This window comes from Artibeus jamaicensis, unplaced genomic scaffold (assembly GCF_021234435.1).
Source record: "Artibeus jamaicensis isolate MK-2021 breed Jamaican fruit bat unplaced genomic scaffold, CSHL_Jam_final contig_851, whole genome shotgun sequence".
Lineage (NCBI taxonomy): Eukaryota > Metazoa > Chordata > Mammalia > Chiroptera > Phyllostomidae > Artibeus > Artibeus jamaicensis.
Genome location: NW_026521986.1, coordinates 18,691,031 through 18,706,800, shown reverse-complemented (window position 1 = coordinate 18,706,800; position 15,770 = coordinate 18,691,031). Strand labels below are relative to the sequence as shown.

General features: G+C 38.2%; 1 protein-coding gene across 11 annotated transcripts in view; it reads left to right on the top strand.

Moving 5' to 3' along the window:
- CEP128 (centrosomal protein 128) overlaps positions 1–15,770 on the top strand; it is a 355,354-nt gene that overhangs the window by 7,301 nt on the left and 332,283 nt on the right. For 9 of the 11 annotated variants that reach the window (XM_053673395.1, XM_053673402.1, XM_053673399.1 and 6 more), the window contains 2 exons: positions 9,955–10,116; positions 12,763–12,849. In XM_053673395.1, coding sequence (XP_053529370.1) covers positions 9,970–10,116; positions 12,763–12,849 — 234 coding nt within the window. In that variant the 5' untranslated portion in view covers positions 9,955–9,969. The remainder of the gene's footprint in view (positions 1–9,954; positions 10,117–12,762; positions 12,850–15,770) is intronic. The other 2 variants (XM_053673403.1, XM_053673396.1) reach the window with 1 other exon arrangement.

Sequence of the window (15,770 nt, the reverse complement as noted above, 5' to 3'; positions counted from 1 at the left end):
TTGTAATTATATCAACTTTATGATTTAATGGAGATCAAAAGAGGAAATGCTAAAGAAAATGCTTTGTAAGCTATAAAGCAATGTGCAAATGCAAGGTATAAATAGCAGTAAGAAATATTTCCCTCTTAAAATTTTTAGTATTGTTTGTTCACTAGGGAGGTCAAGAGGAGTTTGTACTTTAAAAACTAGAAGGGAGAAAACAAGTATTATGCTTTATGATATATTTAAGAAACAGCTTATTTCTCATGAAAATCTTAATGCTATGGGGAACAAATAAATAGCCTCAGTTGCTATTTATGATTGCTAGATTTTTTTCTTAAAAATTGCTAGCCTGTCATTTGTTATATCAATTGCGTATGCTTACTTTGTACGTTCTAATTTGAATTTGTTCCTCCATTGACCCCACCATTAAAAGACAGTTTGAAAACAACTTGTTTTCTCAAGGAGAGTAGTTTTTTTTTTTTTGAAGATTTTATGTATTTATTTTTTTAGAGAGGGGGAAGGAGGGAGAAAGAGAGGGAGTGAAACATCAATATGTGGTTGCCTCTCACATGCCCCCTGCCAGGTACCTGGACTGGAACCCAGGCATGTGCCCTGACTGGGAATCGAACTGACAACCCTTTGATTCACAGACCGGCACTCAGCCTCTGAGCCACACCAGCCAGGGCCTCGAGGAAAGTAGTTTTGAGGGGAAACTTTAGGAAATTAACTATTTTCTGAACCAAGTCAAATGATTTATTAGTAAACTACATATTGTCAATGGATTGTCCTTGGTGCCAATTCAACGCCAACAGGAATCGCATCTGGAGTACAGTGAAGAAGGAAACTTGATTCAGTGCAAACCAGGTCAGCTGTGACACAGCATGGCTGCGAGTGGCCCTGGAGCCAGGCAGGCCTAGGGCCAGGCCCCTCTCCAGCTAGATAGATAGCTCTTCTCTGTTCCTTACTGGCCTACTCTGCCCCATGCTGGTCTGCCGTGTACTGTGCTGGTCTCCTTTATGCTGGTCTGCTCTGCTCCATTCTGTGTTCTTTGCCAGAGTGCCCTGGCCTGCATTGATACGTTCTTCTCTGCTCCAGTGAGACATCTTTAGTGTTTTATCTCAGCCAGGGAAATACGCTCTTCAGTCTTTGGTGGGGGGGCAAAATGCATGCTCAGAGCCAGAGGGGAGCTGGCTGATGTCACGGAAGTCCATGCTCTGGCCCCTGATTGGTCTGTCCTCATGTAAATGAGGACTCCAAATCTTCATAGTTTGATTGGTCCAAAAGGCACTTTCCTGATTGGTCATAAATGAGCTTCTGTACTTGGTTGGTGGAGAGGTTGATGAGGATATAACTGCAGCTCTGATTGGAGAGAGGAAGGCCTCAGTCCCATTGGTTGAACCAGGGTTCCAGGAACTCCTTCATAAGAGCTGGCTCAGATGGCAGAAACAGTGAGGGCTGGCAGTTCAGTGCAGAATTCTTCCTGAAGGGTAGTATGTGGGAGGTATCTATGTAGAAATGGCTGGTAGACTCTGTTTTTTAAAATTTGAGCCCAGTGAGCCACCAGGAGCTCTTCTTCATAGGTATCTTTTTTTGTCAGGGTTCACAATATAAATCATATAGCTTTTGCTGCATGACAAAACATACAAGGCATATAACAATGAGCAGTTATTGCTCATACAGTGGGTCAGCTGAGCTGTCTGCTTTTACTTATTTATTTGGGCTCAGCCGGCTGGTCAGCTGGTCTACTGATGTAGGCTGGAAGCTTCTGGTGTAACCCTGTGTCCCACACCTTCCACAGGATACCGTGGCCAAGAGGTACAGGGCAACAAGGCCAGTGTGTAATCCCTTTTCAAGACTCTGCTTGTGCCATGTTAGCTAAAATTCTATTGGCCAAAGCAGGTCACACAGCTGAGCCCAGAGGAAGGGGATGGGGCAGGTAATTCAACCTATAGTACGAGCACAGTGCATATAGGAGGGGGTGAAGAATGGGAGCCAAATTATGCATGGTACTACACTTTTGTTCTGAACTTAGTTTTTGCTATATACAATAGTGTGAAAACACTCCAGGTAGATGGGTTTAAATCAAGCCCTTTGGCTGTAGTAGTGTCTTATCCTGGTTTTGCAGTCCATAGGTATGGCTAATATCAAAGCGGTATTACCCAGTTTCCATTCTGGTCTGTAGAGGAAAGCATTCTCTCTTAGGCATTTAACCTTCCTTAATTCTTCCCAATCAAATTGCTGATTTTTAATTAGGGAAACTTCCTTTAAAAAAGTAAACTTCTTTTTTCTTGTTTTTTTTTTTTTTTAAATCCAGAATAAGGTTGCAAACTCAACTGTAGTAAGTGGGGCCAATCAGGAACGGGTGAAACATGCCCGGTGGGGATTTGGGCGAACGGGAAGGTGTGTGTCTGGCTCTAGGGCAGCCCTTACTGACGTCTGTGTTGCCAGTGGGACAGTTTATCCCCAGTGTTGCCAGATCTTTGGGTTTTTCAAGGGAAGCAGGAAAAGTTCTAAAAAATTAGAATTTTTATGTGAAATCTATTTGTTTTCAAATTAATATTTTAAAATAGCGTAGTGTTATTTTCAAATACATGTTAGCTGGCTGGACTTGGTCTATAGTCAGTCTTCCAGTTTTCATTCTCTGATTTAAACAAAATAGTATCAGAAACTCAGGGATTCCAGTCCCGTTTTTGTCCATGCTGATCTCTTGCCCAAGCTGGGGCAGTTTGGACAGTCACTAGAGGATGTCTGTCCATCCAGAGGACTTCATTCTTGTTTGCTACTTTAGGAATATTGTAGTACATGCTTTGTTTTCAGTCTGCTGGCAAATGCAAGGGTGCGATTCCAGGACTTCACTACAAGTAATACATCTATCACAGGGGTTTCTTAGCATCAATTTCTCTGTAAGTTTTCTTTTTTTCCCCCCTTCAGTTTTTATTTGTTGTTTTTTAAAAATCTTGACATGTTTCTATTTAATTTTGTAAACTGCCTCATTTATTTTACAAGTATGTGTGGGTGTATGAATTTAAAATGTGTCATTTTGCCTGTGAGAGAGGGAGGGGGTTATTAAATAACTTTCTTTTAAAACTACAGTGATTTTTAACAACTGGTGCATATATAATTATCTAAGCAGCAACTAGTTTTTTTCTCCGTGTCCGAATGGCATTTTGTTTGCTTCATGGCCTTTTTTAGAAATGCTCATGCTCCCCACTTGGGAAGCACTGGTCCTGGTGACTCTGCTCTTGGTCTCTGAGGAGCTGGAGCAAGGGGAGCTGGGGGCTGAGCCTGGCTGGCTTCACCCATGAGATAGAGGTGTGGGGGGGAGGGAGGAGGCATGGAAATGGATGGCAGCAACAGGAATAAGTGAAACATACAATAAAAAAAATCAAATCTAGTATATATGTATCTAAAAACGTTAATTCTGTAAGTCAGAAGTTCTCAAACTGGGATGCTTTTGCCCACGCATGCCCTCCCTGCCCCAGGGGACATTTAGCAGTGCTGGAGACAGTTTTAAATCCATTCCATGGTGGAAGGACGCCGGCGCTGTGCTTCTTTGTGCCCTTCCAGCTCTTCTGGCAAAAGGGCCTTTTCGCTGGATCCTGTTTCCTCCTCTCGTCCATCCGTCAAACTTCTACCCATCCTTCCTGAAGAGTGGAGCGGTCCTGGCCCCACTGCCCTGGCATTGGGTCGTATTACTCAGCTCGCTGTAGAGAGCACTTTTACAGCTCTTTCTTTCTTATCAAGGATGCTAAGTTCATTTATTTACTTTCACCTTTCATTTCTAATGTAAATGTAATTCAGTAAATGATGAACTCAAAATCTGTCTGTTCAAGTTTCTTGATTGTTTCCTATGTCTTACTTTATCTACTGACTTAACAGAGAATTGGCTGTTGATTTTGATCTTATATGAACTTACCAAAAGGGTTTGAGGAGATTAAGTTACAGAGGAGCATCGATACCAAGAAGCCAGGGACAGTTGAAAATTGTGCATGATAACCTTTCCTGGCTTGTTAACTTTTTCTTTGGAACAATGAGGCAAAACTCTGAAGTCCTGCAGCTGTTGAAATGGCGAGAAGTGCATTGTAAAATTTGAACTTGGATGATGATTAAGCTTAAAATACACTCCCCGCCTCCGCAACCCCCTTAAATATCAACACCGTTACCTTGAACATGTCTTTGAGGACGGTTGCATTGGACAGGTACAGCTGAGGCAGTTGGAGGCCACAGAGGCAATCAGCTACTTAACATGCACTAGTCAGCCTTTGTGAAATGTCACCCCTGGTGCTGGGTGCTTATCTTTTATGGAACAGCTTGCAAATCCTAATTGTTTTAAACTGGCTCTGAGGAAAAGAGACTTGAGAATCAATAAATTACACCTCTCATACATACAAATGTGCATCATTATAATGAAGACAGTCAGATGGCTGCTTAGGTCAAATAGCAATAGAGGTGGGCTTGAGTTTGGACAGACTGACTGCCAGTGCTCTTATTACAGGGCGAAAGGCAGTCTCACCCCCTCTGGTCACCGTGTGCAGGTTTGCACGTGGGCATTTGTTTTTGATGGATAGATCTCAGTGGGAGTGAATTGATGAGGGTTCATTACTTGCTCTGGTGGCGGTATGTCTTCTTTATAAGGTTCATTAAGGCAGAGGCAACAGTATTTATGCCTTTAAATACTGATGTGTTGGGAAGAGCTAAATAAACTCTTTTAAGGATTGTACCATCTGGTTTCAGACCTAGGGCTTTCACTCACACTGTGGAGACTTTCACCCAAGGTCACCCATGGTAGTAGTACTCTCTCGTCTTGAAAGAAGCTCAGCGTCTGAAAAGCAGACAGCATCAGTATTACTGCTTTCTCATCACTGGGACATTTTGTTGTACCAGTAGGTGGTAGTAAGAGAATATTTTCTGTTTTCTTTTCCAGTTGAAGGAAATGCCTTTCTCACCTTTAACCAGAATTTAGGTGGTTCAGCTTTTTAAAATTGTTAAGAGTTCTTCACTCATTCTTCAAATTCAGCAACTTTTTCTTACCAACAAATGTCATGTTGGGAAACTTCTTATGATAATGAGAATGAATTTCTAATCCAACTAAACTTTTTCCTTTTATACCTTTAAAAATAATGATGAAAATATTCCTTGAACATACATTGATTTTTCTCTACTAGTCTTAGTAATTCTTCTTTGAGCTTCAAATTGTAATTGTGATTCAGTATCATTCATGAACCATTTTTAATTTGTTTTCCAAAGCAGAATTTGATTGCATAGGCTATGCAAGAACACATTAATGTATTTTCACATAGTCCTCAATTTCTAAGTTCATTCCATTATTAAGAATGTTGCTTTTAGAGTCAGTTTTTGAATCTAGTAACTCATGCCCTTTGGCAAAACGGCAAACTAAGAAATATATGTGTTCTTTTAACTCATAAACTCATGATAAATGGTTCCTTTGGACAGTTAGTATCCTTGAGTATGAAGCGGAGATGAGCGTTGTGACCCCATTTCTTTAGCTCATCAGTTGGTGGAAACTAGTGACCTGACCCCACCCAGGAGACGTGAGGGGCCTGGGGAGTAGAATCTAGAAGTTGTCAGGGAGGAAAAGGAAACAACTACCAAGACCAAGGGAGTTCTGGATGGATAGCTTTTATTTAAACACGTTCCAGGTTGTCAGCCTGTTATTAATCTGCTATCTCTGAAGGTCATCTTTATATTTGTTTTTTAAAGCATACATTGTTTTCCTTTCTGATAATACATTCTTTGTAGAAATTTCGGGAGAGATAGAAATGTTTAGAAAAATAGAAATCTGCTACAGACTCTGGATGGTAAGTATACTTTTGCTGTATCTTCTTCCCTTTTTCTCATCACCCTTTCCTGCTCCTCTAATTTGTATACTGGTAATTTACAGTGACTGTAGGTAACAGGAGGCAGTCTGGTTCCCTCACCGGGGTATCTGGGGAACTAAGATAAGCTGTGTTCTCAGCCTTGAGACTGGGTCCAATAAACAATTCTCATAAAACTGAGTCCGAGTGGGCTCACATATGCAGAATATTGTTATTACATAATATTCTGGCACCCTGCTGGCTTTGTCTATGTGTAGTAGGTAAGGGGGTTAAGACTTCCTTCTGGGGGACAGGTGACATGCAGAGACACGCAGGGGGACACGCGGGGGACACACGGCTTGCAGTGTGTGCGGCTTACCCACTCCTGAATAAAGGCATGTCAGGCATCCCAAGGGCTCTGTGAACATTCTTCCATGAGCCCGAATCCCATGAACCTCTCTGGCCTTGACTGGTTGCAGCACAGTCACACACAGACAACATGGGATGCTTATTACAAAACTGCGATTCATACGTTTGTCCCTTACATTGTTATTAAGTGTCTCCAGGATCAGGGTGCTTAATGCCTGTGTACTCTTCCATTGTATGAATGTATTGTATTTTAACTGTTAATTTTCTTCTCATTCGATATGTAAATTATTTTTATTTTCCTTCTATTATAACTTCTCAGCTGGCATCCTTAAGATAAATTTCTGTATGTATTCCAGATTATTCTATTAGGTGAACATTGAAAATGTAGTTACTTGGGAAAAGGCACAAAGTGCTCTTGATGTGTAGGGCTCGTCCCATTCAGACAGTTCCCTCAACCCATACATTCCCCGTAGGACAGTCAAGGAGTGTTCTTTGACCTGTAGGGTGACCATTAAATGTTATTATTTAAAGGAAAACAACTTAATAGGGTGGACAAGTAGTTCCTTGCTTATTAGGAAGCGCATTTTTTTCATGGCCATGCATATTTGATTTCTTATGTGACCATTCTCGGTATATTTTTATCAACATGAAATGAATATAAGGCTTTGGGTACCGTTTCTTTAGGATGATTTTCAAAGACCTGGTCAGTTTTCATTAATGCCACTGATGTTAGGATATACTATTTTTATGATTAATTTTAATTGTAGTATAATACATTTCTAATGCTGTACTGCATTCTGCTTTTCTTCTCTAGTCAGCTGGCCTAAGGGCTTCTCAGGACTATTTTCATGGCCCTGCCCACATTGTTCTCTGGGTTCTGGTTATGTGGCGGGAGCCTCTGGAGAATGCCAGAGGCCACTTCTTCCTCATTTCTTTCCTTCCCCTTCCATCACCTCTGTCTGCAGACTGGCGATGTGGCTGATGAGAGATGGCACCTCTCGGTAAGGCCGGACCTCTGCTCCCACAGCCGTCTTCTGCGCTGTCACGCTGAGGTTAGGCATTCTTCCTGGGGCCGGTGACAGCCACGTTTCACCTTTTGAATCGTCAGTGATAGTTGAAGTGCTAACTTTTTATCAACAATGAAAATAATCTAATTTCTATTTTGTATTATAAGCAGACTCTTTAATTTTCCTTAGTTTAACATTTATGTAATTAAAATCCTTAATGACATAAATGACAGTTATGTAATTAAAATCCTTAGATGGTTGCTAATGTTTCATATGCTATTAAAAATATATAAATTCTTAGATATATTTCACCTTAAATCTTGATATTTCTCTAAGTGTTACATCTGATGCAGGAGTTTGAATGTCTCTATTGTTCAAAGTAATTGAAATTAATAGCCAAAGACTCTGTGTGTGTGTGTGTGTGTGTGTGTGTGTGTGTGTGTTGGTGAAATTCATGCTGGAAAGTGTGCTTCTATCTCAGTGAAAGTATGTAATCTTTTGTAGGTGTGATAGGTCATTTTTTTGGTATTATATGACAATTAGACATAATTTAGTTAATATTCTTAATTTTATTTAATGCTGCTAAGATTTTCTGTTTTAGAGTTAAAAACAGATACCTCACATCTCTACTTGTTAATATTTATCAATCAGTTGTAACATTTGTTCCACTAAGAGAGACTGTGAAGTACAGTGCATGTCACTTGTGGTTAAAGTATGAACATAAGGAGAGTTATACACAAAATCGTGCAGTTATCCCGGGGAGGTGGGGCAGGAATAGTTTGGGGTGGGAAGGTACTAAGACTTCATTCATAGTATTCTAAAATATTTTATTGAAAATATTAGAAGCACACACACACATCAGAATGGGGAATAACAAAAATAATATTAAGAATATATTCTTGGCTCTGGCTGGTGTAGCTCAGTGGATTGAGCACGGGCCTGTGAACCAAAATGTTGCCAGTTCAATTCCCAGTCAGGATACACGTCTGTCCCTCTCTTCCTCCTTTCCTTCTCCTGTGTCTAAAAGTAAATAAATAAATAAAATCTTAAAAATATCTATATTCTCAAGAAATAATAGGAAAATATGATAACAGAAAAAGAATGATAGAAATAGGAAAGAATAAGAAAAATAATAGTTACTGCAGATGGTAGATACATACATACTTGTTATAGTTATCACTTCTATTTTATTTTAAACATTTATCTAAATTACTAAAAAGAACCATAAAGTTATTAGCTGTAATTATTGGTAGTCAAGTTGAAACTCAGAGTGTTTGCTCATGTTTCCTGGTGTGTGAGGGAGCTACACTGTGGGCGCTGCCCCTTCGTACTGGTAGACGGGAGAAGTAAGACAAGAATTACATAGGGAAGAGGGAGAAGTAAGACAAGAATTACGTAGGGAAGAGAGCTGCGGCACTGAGCGGCCTCGGCAAGGAGAGGGTGAGTCGCACAGGGTGCTCTCTAGCCCTTTTCAGCTGGAACAAAGACCTTGGATCTTCCATTGATTCTTTTTTAGATGCTACAGGATCAGACTGTTTTTCAGTCTGAAAAACCTAAACTCACAGCAAAGTTCTTTGCCTGTTTAGTTTTATTTTAAAATCATGTTTTAAAATAAAACATGATCTAGTTTTATTTCACAGTGCTTTCATTGAATGCTCTAGGATCTATATATTTTTAGCAAATTCTTTTTATCTTCCCATTAGGTTTATGGTCATGTACTTCCCAGATGCATTAAGAATCAAGATCCAGAATACTATAAAGTCCAGAATACTATAGATCATTAAAGAAAGGTTGTTTTTTTTTTTAAATCACACTGGATTTAATAAGCCAGAGAAAGTAGCCATATAGATTTTAGGAAGAGTATGACAACGTTAAAGGTTACAGTAACCCCCAGGAAGCAAAAAATAGGATTATTAGAACACTCAATAATAATTATTAGAATACTCAGTGAAGTATGAGAGTTTTCTCTGATACTTCTTTGTCCCAAATATATTTTGTTCTTCAACTTCTATAAAAGGTTTTCTGAAACTTTTGCAATTGTCTTATATGAATTGATTTTCTTTTGCACTAAATAAAAAAGTGAAGTAAGGATGTGAAAAGCATATATAGAGAATTGTTTACTAATGAAGTTACCTTCAGTCTGTTTGACTTCCTAATTTGGTGGTGATGTTGATGATGCTATCTTCCTACTTATTTGTTACAGAATTTGTGCCTTTGTCATAGCATTTGTTTACCGCTCTATCTGAAGTTAAGGTGCGTGAAAGTATTCAGTATACACTGGGATTCTCTTATTTTAAGTCATTCTGTGTCCATTGTATGTTTGTTTAAAGACACATATTTTCTTACAGCTCAGCAGAATGGACATCAGAATAATACTGAGACCTTAAGGTCTTAGAGAGTCTGGTTTTTCTTTTTAGTTGCAGAGGTACCAAACTATCTGTCCTAATTACCTGTTAGTAGGGTTAAGTGGGGTACTGTATGTGAAAGTGCTTTTAAAATTTTGTAACACTGCACAAAACTAAGAGATTTTTATTATTTGGAATTGTAAACAAGACCGAATAATATTTGAGGAATTGCTCTTTTAAAGCAGAAAAGAGAGAGGAGGGAGAATTACATAGGGAAGTGACTTACGTTTTTAAACCGAGTGTTTTGATATTATGATGAGCCAATGGACTAATGTAATAAATACTTCAAAAGATCAAAAAGTAAACAGTTAAATTAATCTTTTATTCCCACGCTCTTTACTGTTTGCTTGATCATGGCCTGAATTTATTTTTAAGGATTCGTGTACATCAATGGCAGAATCCTCCAGTGATTCAGACCACTTCCGCTCTCGTGACCGATTGAGTCGATGGGCTGCGAGGTCCATTCACCGGGAATTTGGGAATCGTCCCGCACTAGATGTCACCGAGAAGGTCAACTCTATAACAAGTACTTTACAGGTGAGTTTAACAATGTTTGCATTGAATCGATTGTAGATAGTTTAAGCTGAGCAATAATTTTGGTCAGTGTATTGATTTTTTTTTGCTACCATAACAAATTACTGCAAAACAAATATCTTAAATAATAGAAACTTACTTTCTTACAGTTCTGTAGGTCAGAATCTGGCACTAGTCTCATTGGACAAAAAGTTGAGGTGTTGGTAGGGCTGCATTCCTTCTGGAGGCCCCGGGGAAATATCTCTTCCCATGCCTGTTCCAGCTTCTCGAGGCTGCCCACATTTCTTGTGGCCCCTCATCTTCACATTCTTCTCAGATCACATCACCCTGACTGCTTCTTTCGTCTGCTGCCCTCCTCCACGTTTAAGGGTGTTTGTGGTTACACTGATTATTCCCAGTAATCCAGGGTAATCCCTCAAGATCCTTAATATAATTATGGTGTGTCTGCAAAATCCCTTTTGCCATGTAAGATTTCAGGGATTAGGGCTTGAACATCTCTGAGGGTTCTTATTCTGACTACCAGTCAGTAAGGATATTTGAAATATGTGATAGGTTGTGGAAAGTGTTTTGGGATAAGGTCATATTTCCAAATAAAATATGGTAGGAGTGAAATCATTAGTGATTACCATCATTTAGCTTTTTGTGGACATGTGCCTTTAGAAAAATGGTTCATATTTTGGCCTGGTAGATTATTCATGGGTGAGTAATAGTGAGATGCCATTTTGATTTAGAGGCTGACCTTTGCCTTTGACAGTGTTTGGAAGGTTGAGTGGGGTGGTTTTCATCCTTCCATAGAAGGGGTGTGGGAAAAGAAGTGGGGGAAGGGACAAAAAAACTCAGAAATTGGTTTTTTTTGGAGATCAAACTGTTGTTCGAGGTTTCATTTGCAAGGGTTTGATCACCAAAATATATAAAGAACTCACATGACTCCACTCCATGAAGAGAGACAAGCCAATTAAAAAATGGGCAAAGGACCTGAACAGACACTTCTCTAAGGAGGACATACAGAGAGGCCAGAGACATATGAAAGGATGCTCAGCATCACTAGCCATCAGAGAGATGCAAATTAAAACCACAATGAGATACCACCTCACACCATTGAGAATGGCCATCATAAACAAATCAACAAACAACAAGTGCTGGTGACGTTGTAGATAAAAGGGAACCCTAGTGCACTGTTGGTGGGAATGTGGACTGGTGCCACCACTGTGGAAAACAGTATGTAATTTCCTCAGAAAACTAAAAATGGAACTGCCCACTGCTGGCATTATACCTTAAGAATCCTGAAACACCAATTCTGAAGAAGCTGTGCACCCCCATGTTCATAGCAGCACAATTTACAATAGCCAAATGCTGGAAGCAACTTAAGTGTCCATCAGTAAATGAGTGGGTCAGAAAACTGTGCTACATTTACACAATGGAATACTATGCAGGAGAAAGAAAGAAGGAACTTCTACACTTCGTGACAGTTTGGATGGAACTGGAGAGTATTATGCTAAGTGAAATAAGCCAGGCAGAGAAGGACAAATACCAAATGATTTCACTTATAAGTGGAATCTAATTAATAAAACAAACAAGTTAGTAAAATATAATCAGAGACAGTCAATTTAAGAACAAACTGACAGTAACCAGAGGGGTGTGGGGAGAGAGATAATGGGGCAAAGAGGGGGGAGGGTCGTCAAGGAACATGTATAAAGGACACATGGACAAAGCCAAAGGGGGTAGGTTCGAGGACGAGAGGTGGGGATGGGTGGGGTGGGGGGCCGGGGTGGGGTGAAAATGGAGACAGTTGTACTTGAAAAACAAAAAAAATTCAATTTTTTTCTACCCATTAAACCCTTACCTTTGTCTTGCCTGGATAAGCATGCATTTTGGCTTTTTATTGTTTTGGGTTAATATACTTAGGGGAAAAAAGTCTAATTTCTAGTGGAGGGGCCATAATTTGATTTGATTTTTCTTTTTAAACTTATTGAAACTAAAATTACAATGGATTTTGGAGTGCAGATTCTTGTACTTTTCCACCAATGAGACATATTAGTAAGTATATGTTTTTGAAATAAATGCCTCCATTGAAATCTCAGGAGAAACCTAACATATTTAGGTAGATACCATTGTTGTTATGATTAGAACTAAATTTGTTGTTTATAGCTAAATATTAAAGGATGCTTTTATTTCCCTTGTAATTAAGTTTTGAGGTGGAGTAGTAGTTGAAATAACATAGATCCAATGATTTGCTCCTTTTTTTTATTGTTGTCTCCATTTCCTCTCACCTGATTTACTTCTCTTGTACACAATCTACTAGCTTTGTTATTTTAGGATTCTTTTTCATGAAGAAGGTGCGCAAGTTGATAATGAGGATTTATTTTTGTTTGGTTTTGTTGCCAACTTATTATGGAACCTTGGGTAAGGACTTAAACCATGTGCTTCAGAACTCATTCAAGTAAATTGATGATGGATTTTAGTTTTTCTCTCAGTCATGTTAATAACATTTAATTGATGATTATTTATGAAGTGTGTTGATATCTAACTTAACCGTGATATAAAGTGAATCTTTTACAAATGATTGAGTTAGGTGTTTGACATACTAGTAAGAGTGATTGGAAAAAATGTTGTTTGGAAAAGTTAATAAAGTCCATTTTCTTTCTTAAGGACACCAGTCGAAACCTACGACAAGTAGACCAGATGCTTGGACAATATCGAGAATATAGTAATGGACAGGCAGGTGCTATAGAACACGTAAGCATGTTTGCATGTTTGTGTTTTCTCTTACCTTTTTGGAAATGCAGAGCTGAGGATTAGGGATGTGCGCTAAAGGAGATAATCATTGTGAGCAGCTTAAACTTTTAGACTGCTTCACTATTTTGTAGTTTAAATTAGGTTAGCTGGTCAGATGGATTGCCAACCAGCTCATGTTTATTAGAGCCTATTGAATTTGAAAATGTTAAGTCAGAGGGGGAAGAACTCAGGGCATGAATTAAACTGAAATTTATTAAATTTGGGCTCAGATACCTCTCATGGGGAGGTAAGAATTTTTTAAGGATGGTTTATTTTAAAGTAATACACACTCATTGTTTAAATAAATAACAAAATTCCTCCCTCCTGGCCCTTCTGAGTCCCACTCCAGAGAGGTAACGATTTTGACACTTCCTTGTATATCTTTCCAAAGATTTTCTATGCCTGTATAAGCATACTTTTGATTGGTTTAAAAGCTGGAATCATATATAATGCTATGCAACTTTTACTATTTAGTAATATATGTTTATATCATTTTCTATATGACACATACCTCATTCATTTGAACAGTTACACAGTACTCCATAGTATAGGTGTATCCAGCATTTATTTATTTATTTTGGTTTGGTGTTATTTTAAATAATATAGCAGTGACCATTATGCTACATGTGTTTTTCTTTAATCACATGCTTCCTGGGAGCAGAGGTGCTGGGTTAAAGGATACGTACACTTATAGTTTGCTAGATATTTCAAAATTACCCTCTCAAGGATATGGCAGTGTGTACTTACTTCACATGGGGATGTAAAAGAAAACATATCCAGGAATCGGGAATAAATAGACCATTTTTATTAATATTTTGCTAATTCAATCTCTTATTTCTCTCTTTTGAAATTTGTTAATTCATCTGCATACTCTTAGAAACCCAATTAAATTTATTTCTTCATGTTTCCAATTACGTGTATGCCCTTTAATAAGAAGACTAGTATTCAATTTGTACTATAATGATTGTTTTATATATATCTGTACTATACTGAATTGTCACATAACTTCCAAGTTATAATTGGTGATTTGTTATCTTTTTATAAAACCGAAGCATAGTTATTATTTGCTTATAATTGGAAACTAATTGCTTCTAATTGGAAACTAATTGCTTGTACCCAGGGAAACATATCTTTTGTCATAAGGTTTTCTACTACTTCCACTTAGAAAATAAAGTTGGACTTCTTTTGCAGCTAAAAGATTTTTATGATTTATGGTGTATGTGGCAGAAGGAACTGTAGACTTTGTATATTTGCATAGCTCAGGAAATGCTATAGATTAAATTACCTTATTAACAATAGGAGTTACTTGCTTTTTAATTTATTTGTGAAAAATTGAACACTGACTACGAACAGAGAATAGTCCTACTTTGTCATGTTGAATATTAGATGCTTGTAGCAAATTTTCTTTGAGTTTGCAATTGGGAAATGAAATTATGTTTTAGAGAAACTTCTACACAGGTAAGCATTTAAAACAGAAAATGTGTTCCACTATGGCAGTAAGCCTTTGTGGTAGGCCTTGGGTTGAATAATACTGAACTCAGGGGTGTGGTTTTATACATGGAAAGTAAACACACTGAACGGGTACTTCATCTTCCTCTGGGTTTTAAGTATGTAGAGGGCAACGCCCCTCATCTAAAAAACAAGACACAGAAGAGCGAGGGTCTTTCTTTGGCTTCAGACTGTAACTTGGTCTAGTGGAGTCTCTGTCTTAATTTCCCCCAATTTTTGTGCTGTTAAAACAGTTGGTTTTCAGTGATTTTCCCCTCCAACATATCACCCGAGTCATGTCACTCCTCACCTTATGTTATACTTCCCTGATAGAGAGTGATCTTCACCCTGCCACCTATAAGTTACCTTGGGCAAAGATTATTCTGGAAAGATGTGCAACTCAGAAAGAGTGCTTTTCACAAGGGATTATGATGGGCTCCTCAATGAACATTACTTTCTTAGCATTCAGATATTTACTGCTATGGAATATATTATACCTTAAAAGGAGTGTACATAATGTGCCTGATATCATATGATTTGTCTGAATCTTTCTGTTTATATTCCTGAAGTCCTTTAAGTACATAGTAGTATTTGTTTTTTTTATTTTCTTTTAGTCAATGTATGTGCTGATTAGGGAGGAATGCTGGAGATTGGTCTTTTAAAAAATATTTATTTTTGAGACTATGCTGCAACTCCTACAAGTCTTCTTGCTGTGAAACCTGCTATATTTTAAAATAAATCCTGTAACAGCTTAATTCAGTTTAACCAGTGTTCAACTGTTAAAAATTTTCTCCCTGCTATCTGTTGCCTTATTTAAATTAGCATTTCTTTTTTTTTAAAAAAATAGATTTCCTAGAAAACAAGATCAACTGTTTTGCTCTAGAGAAGATAAGAACTTTCACTGTTAACTTAGGTTTTATAAATGATTGTATTGCTGACCCTCAGGAAAAGGATGCTTTATATAGGCATTTAAAGATTTCTTTTATTGGGGTTTAATTTTATTGCCAATTGGTGAGGGGGGAAAATAAATAATTGATGCAGTTTTCCTCCTGAGATGCCCTCCCCCAACAAGAGAACTGTGAGAATCATTGCTGTTGATTTTGTAAGGGCTAAGGGTCAAAGTCACCTTTTTGACTATTTTTCCTGAAAATGTACATAATTTCTTTCTGCTGCATAGTATTCCATTGTGTAAATGTACCATAGTTTTTGATCTACTCATTATGTAAGTGGAACCTAATCAACAACATAAGCAGGCAAGCAAAACGTAACCAGAGACATGGAAATAAAGAACATATTGATGTAACCAGAGGGGAGGGGTGAGAGGGGTAATGGGGGAAAATAGGGGAAGGGGCATCAAGGAACATGTTTAAATGACACATGGACAAAGACAGAGG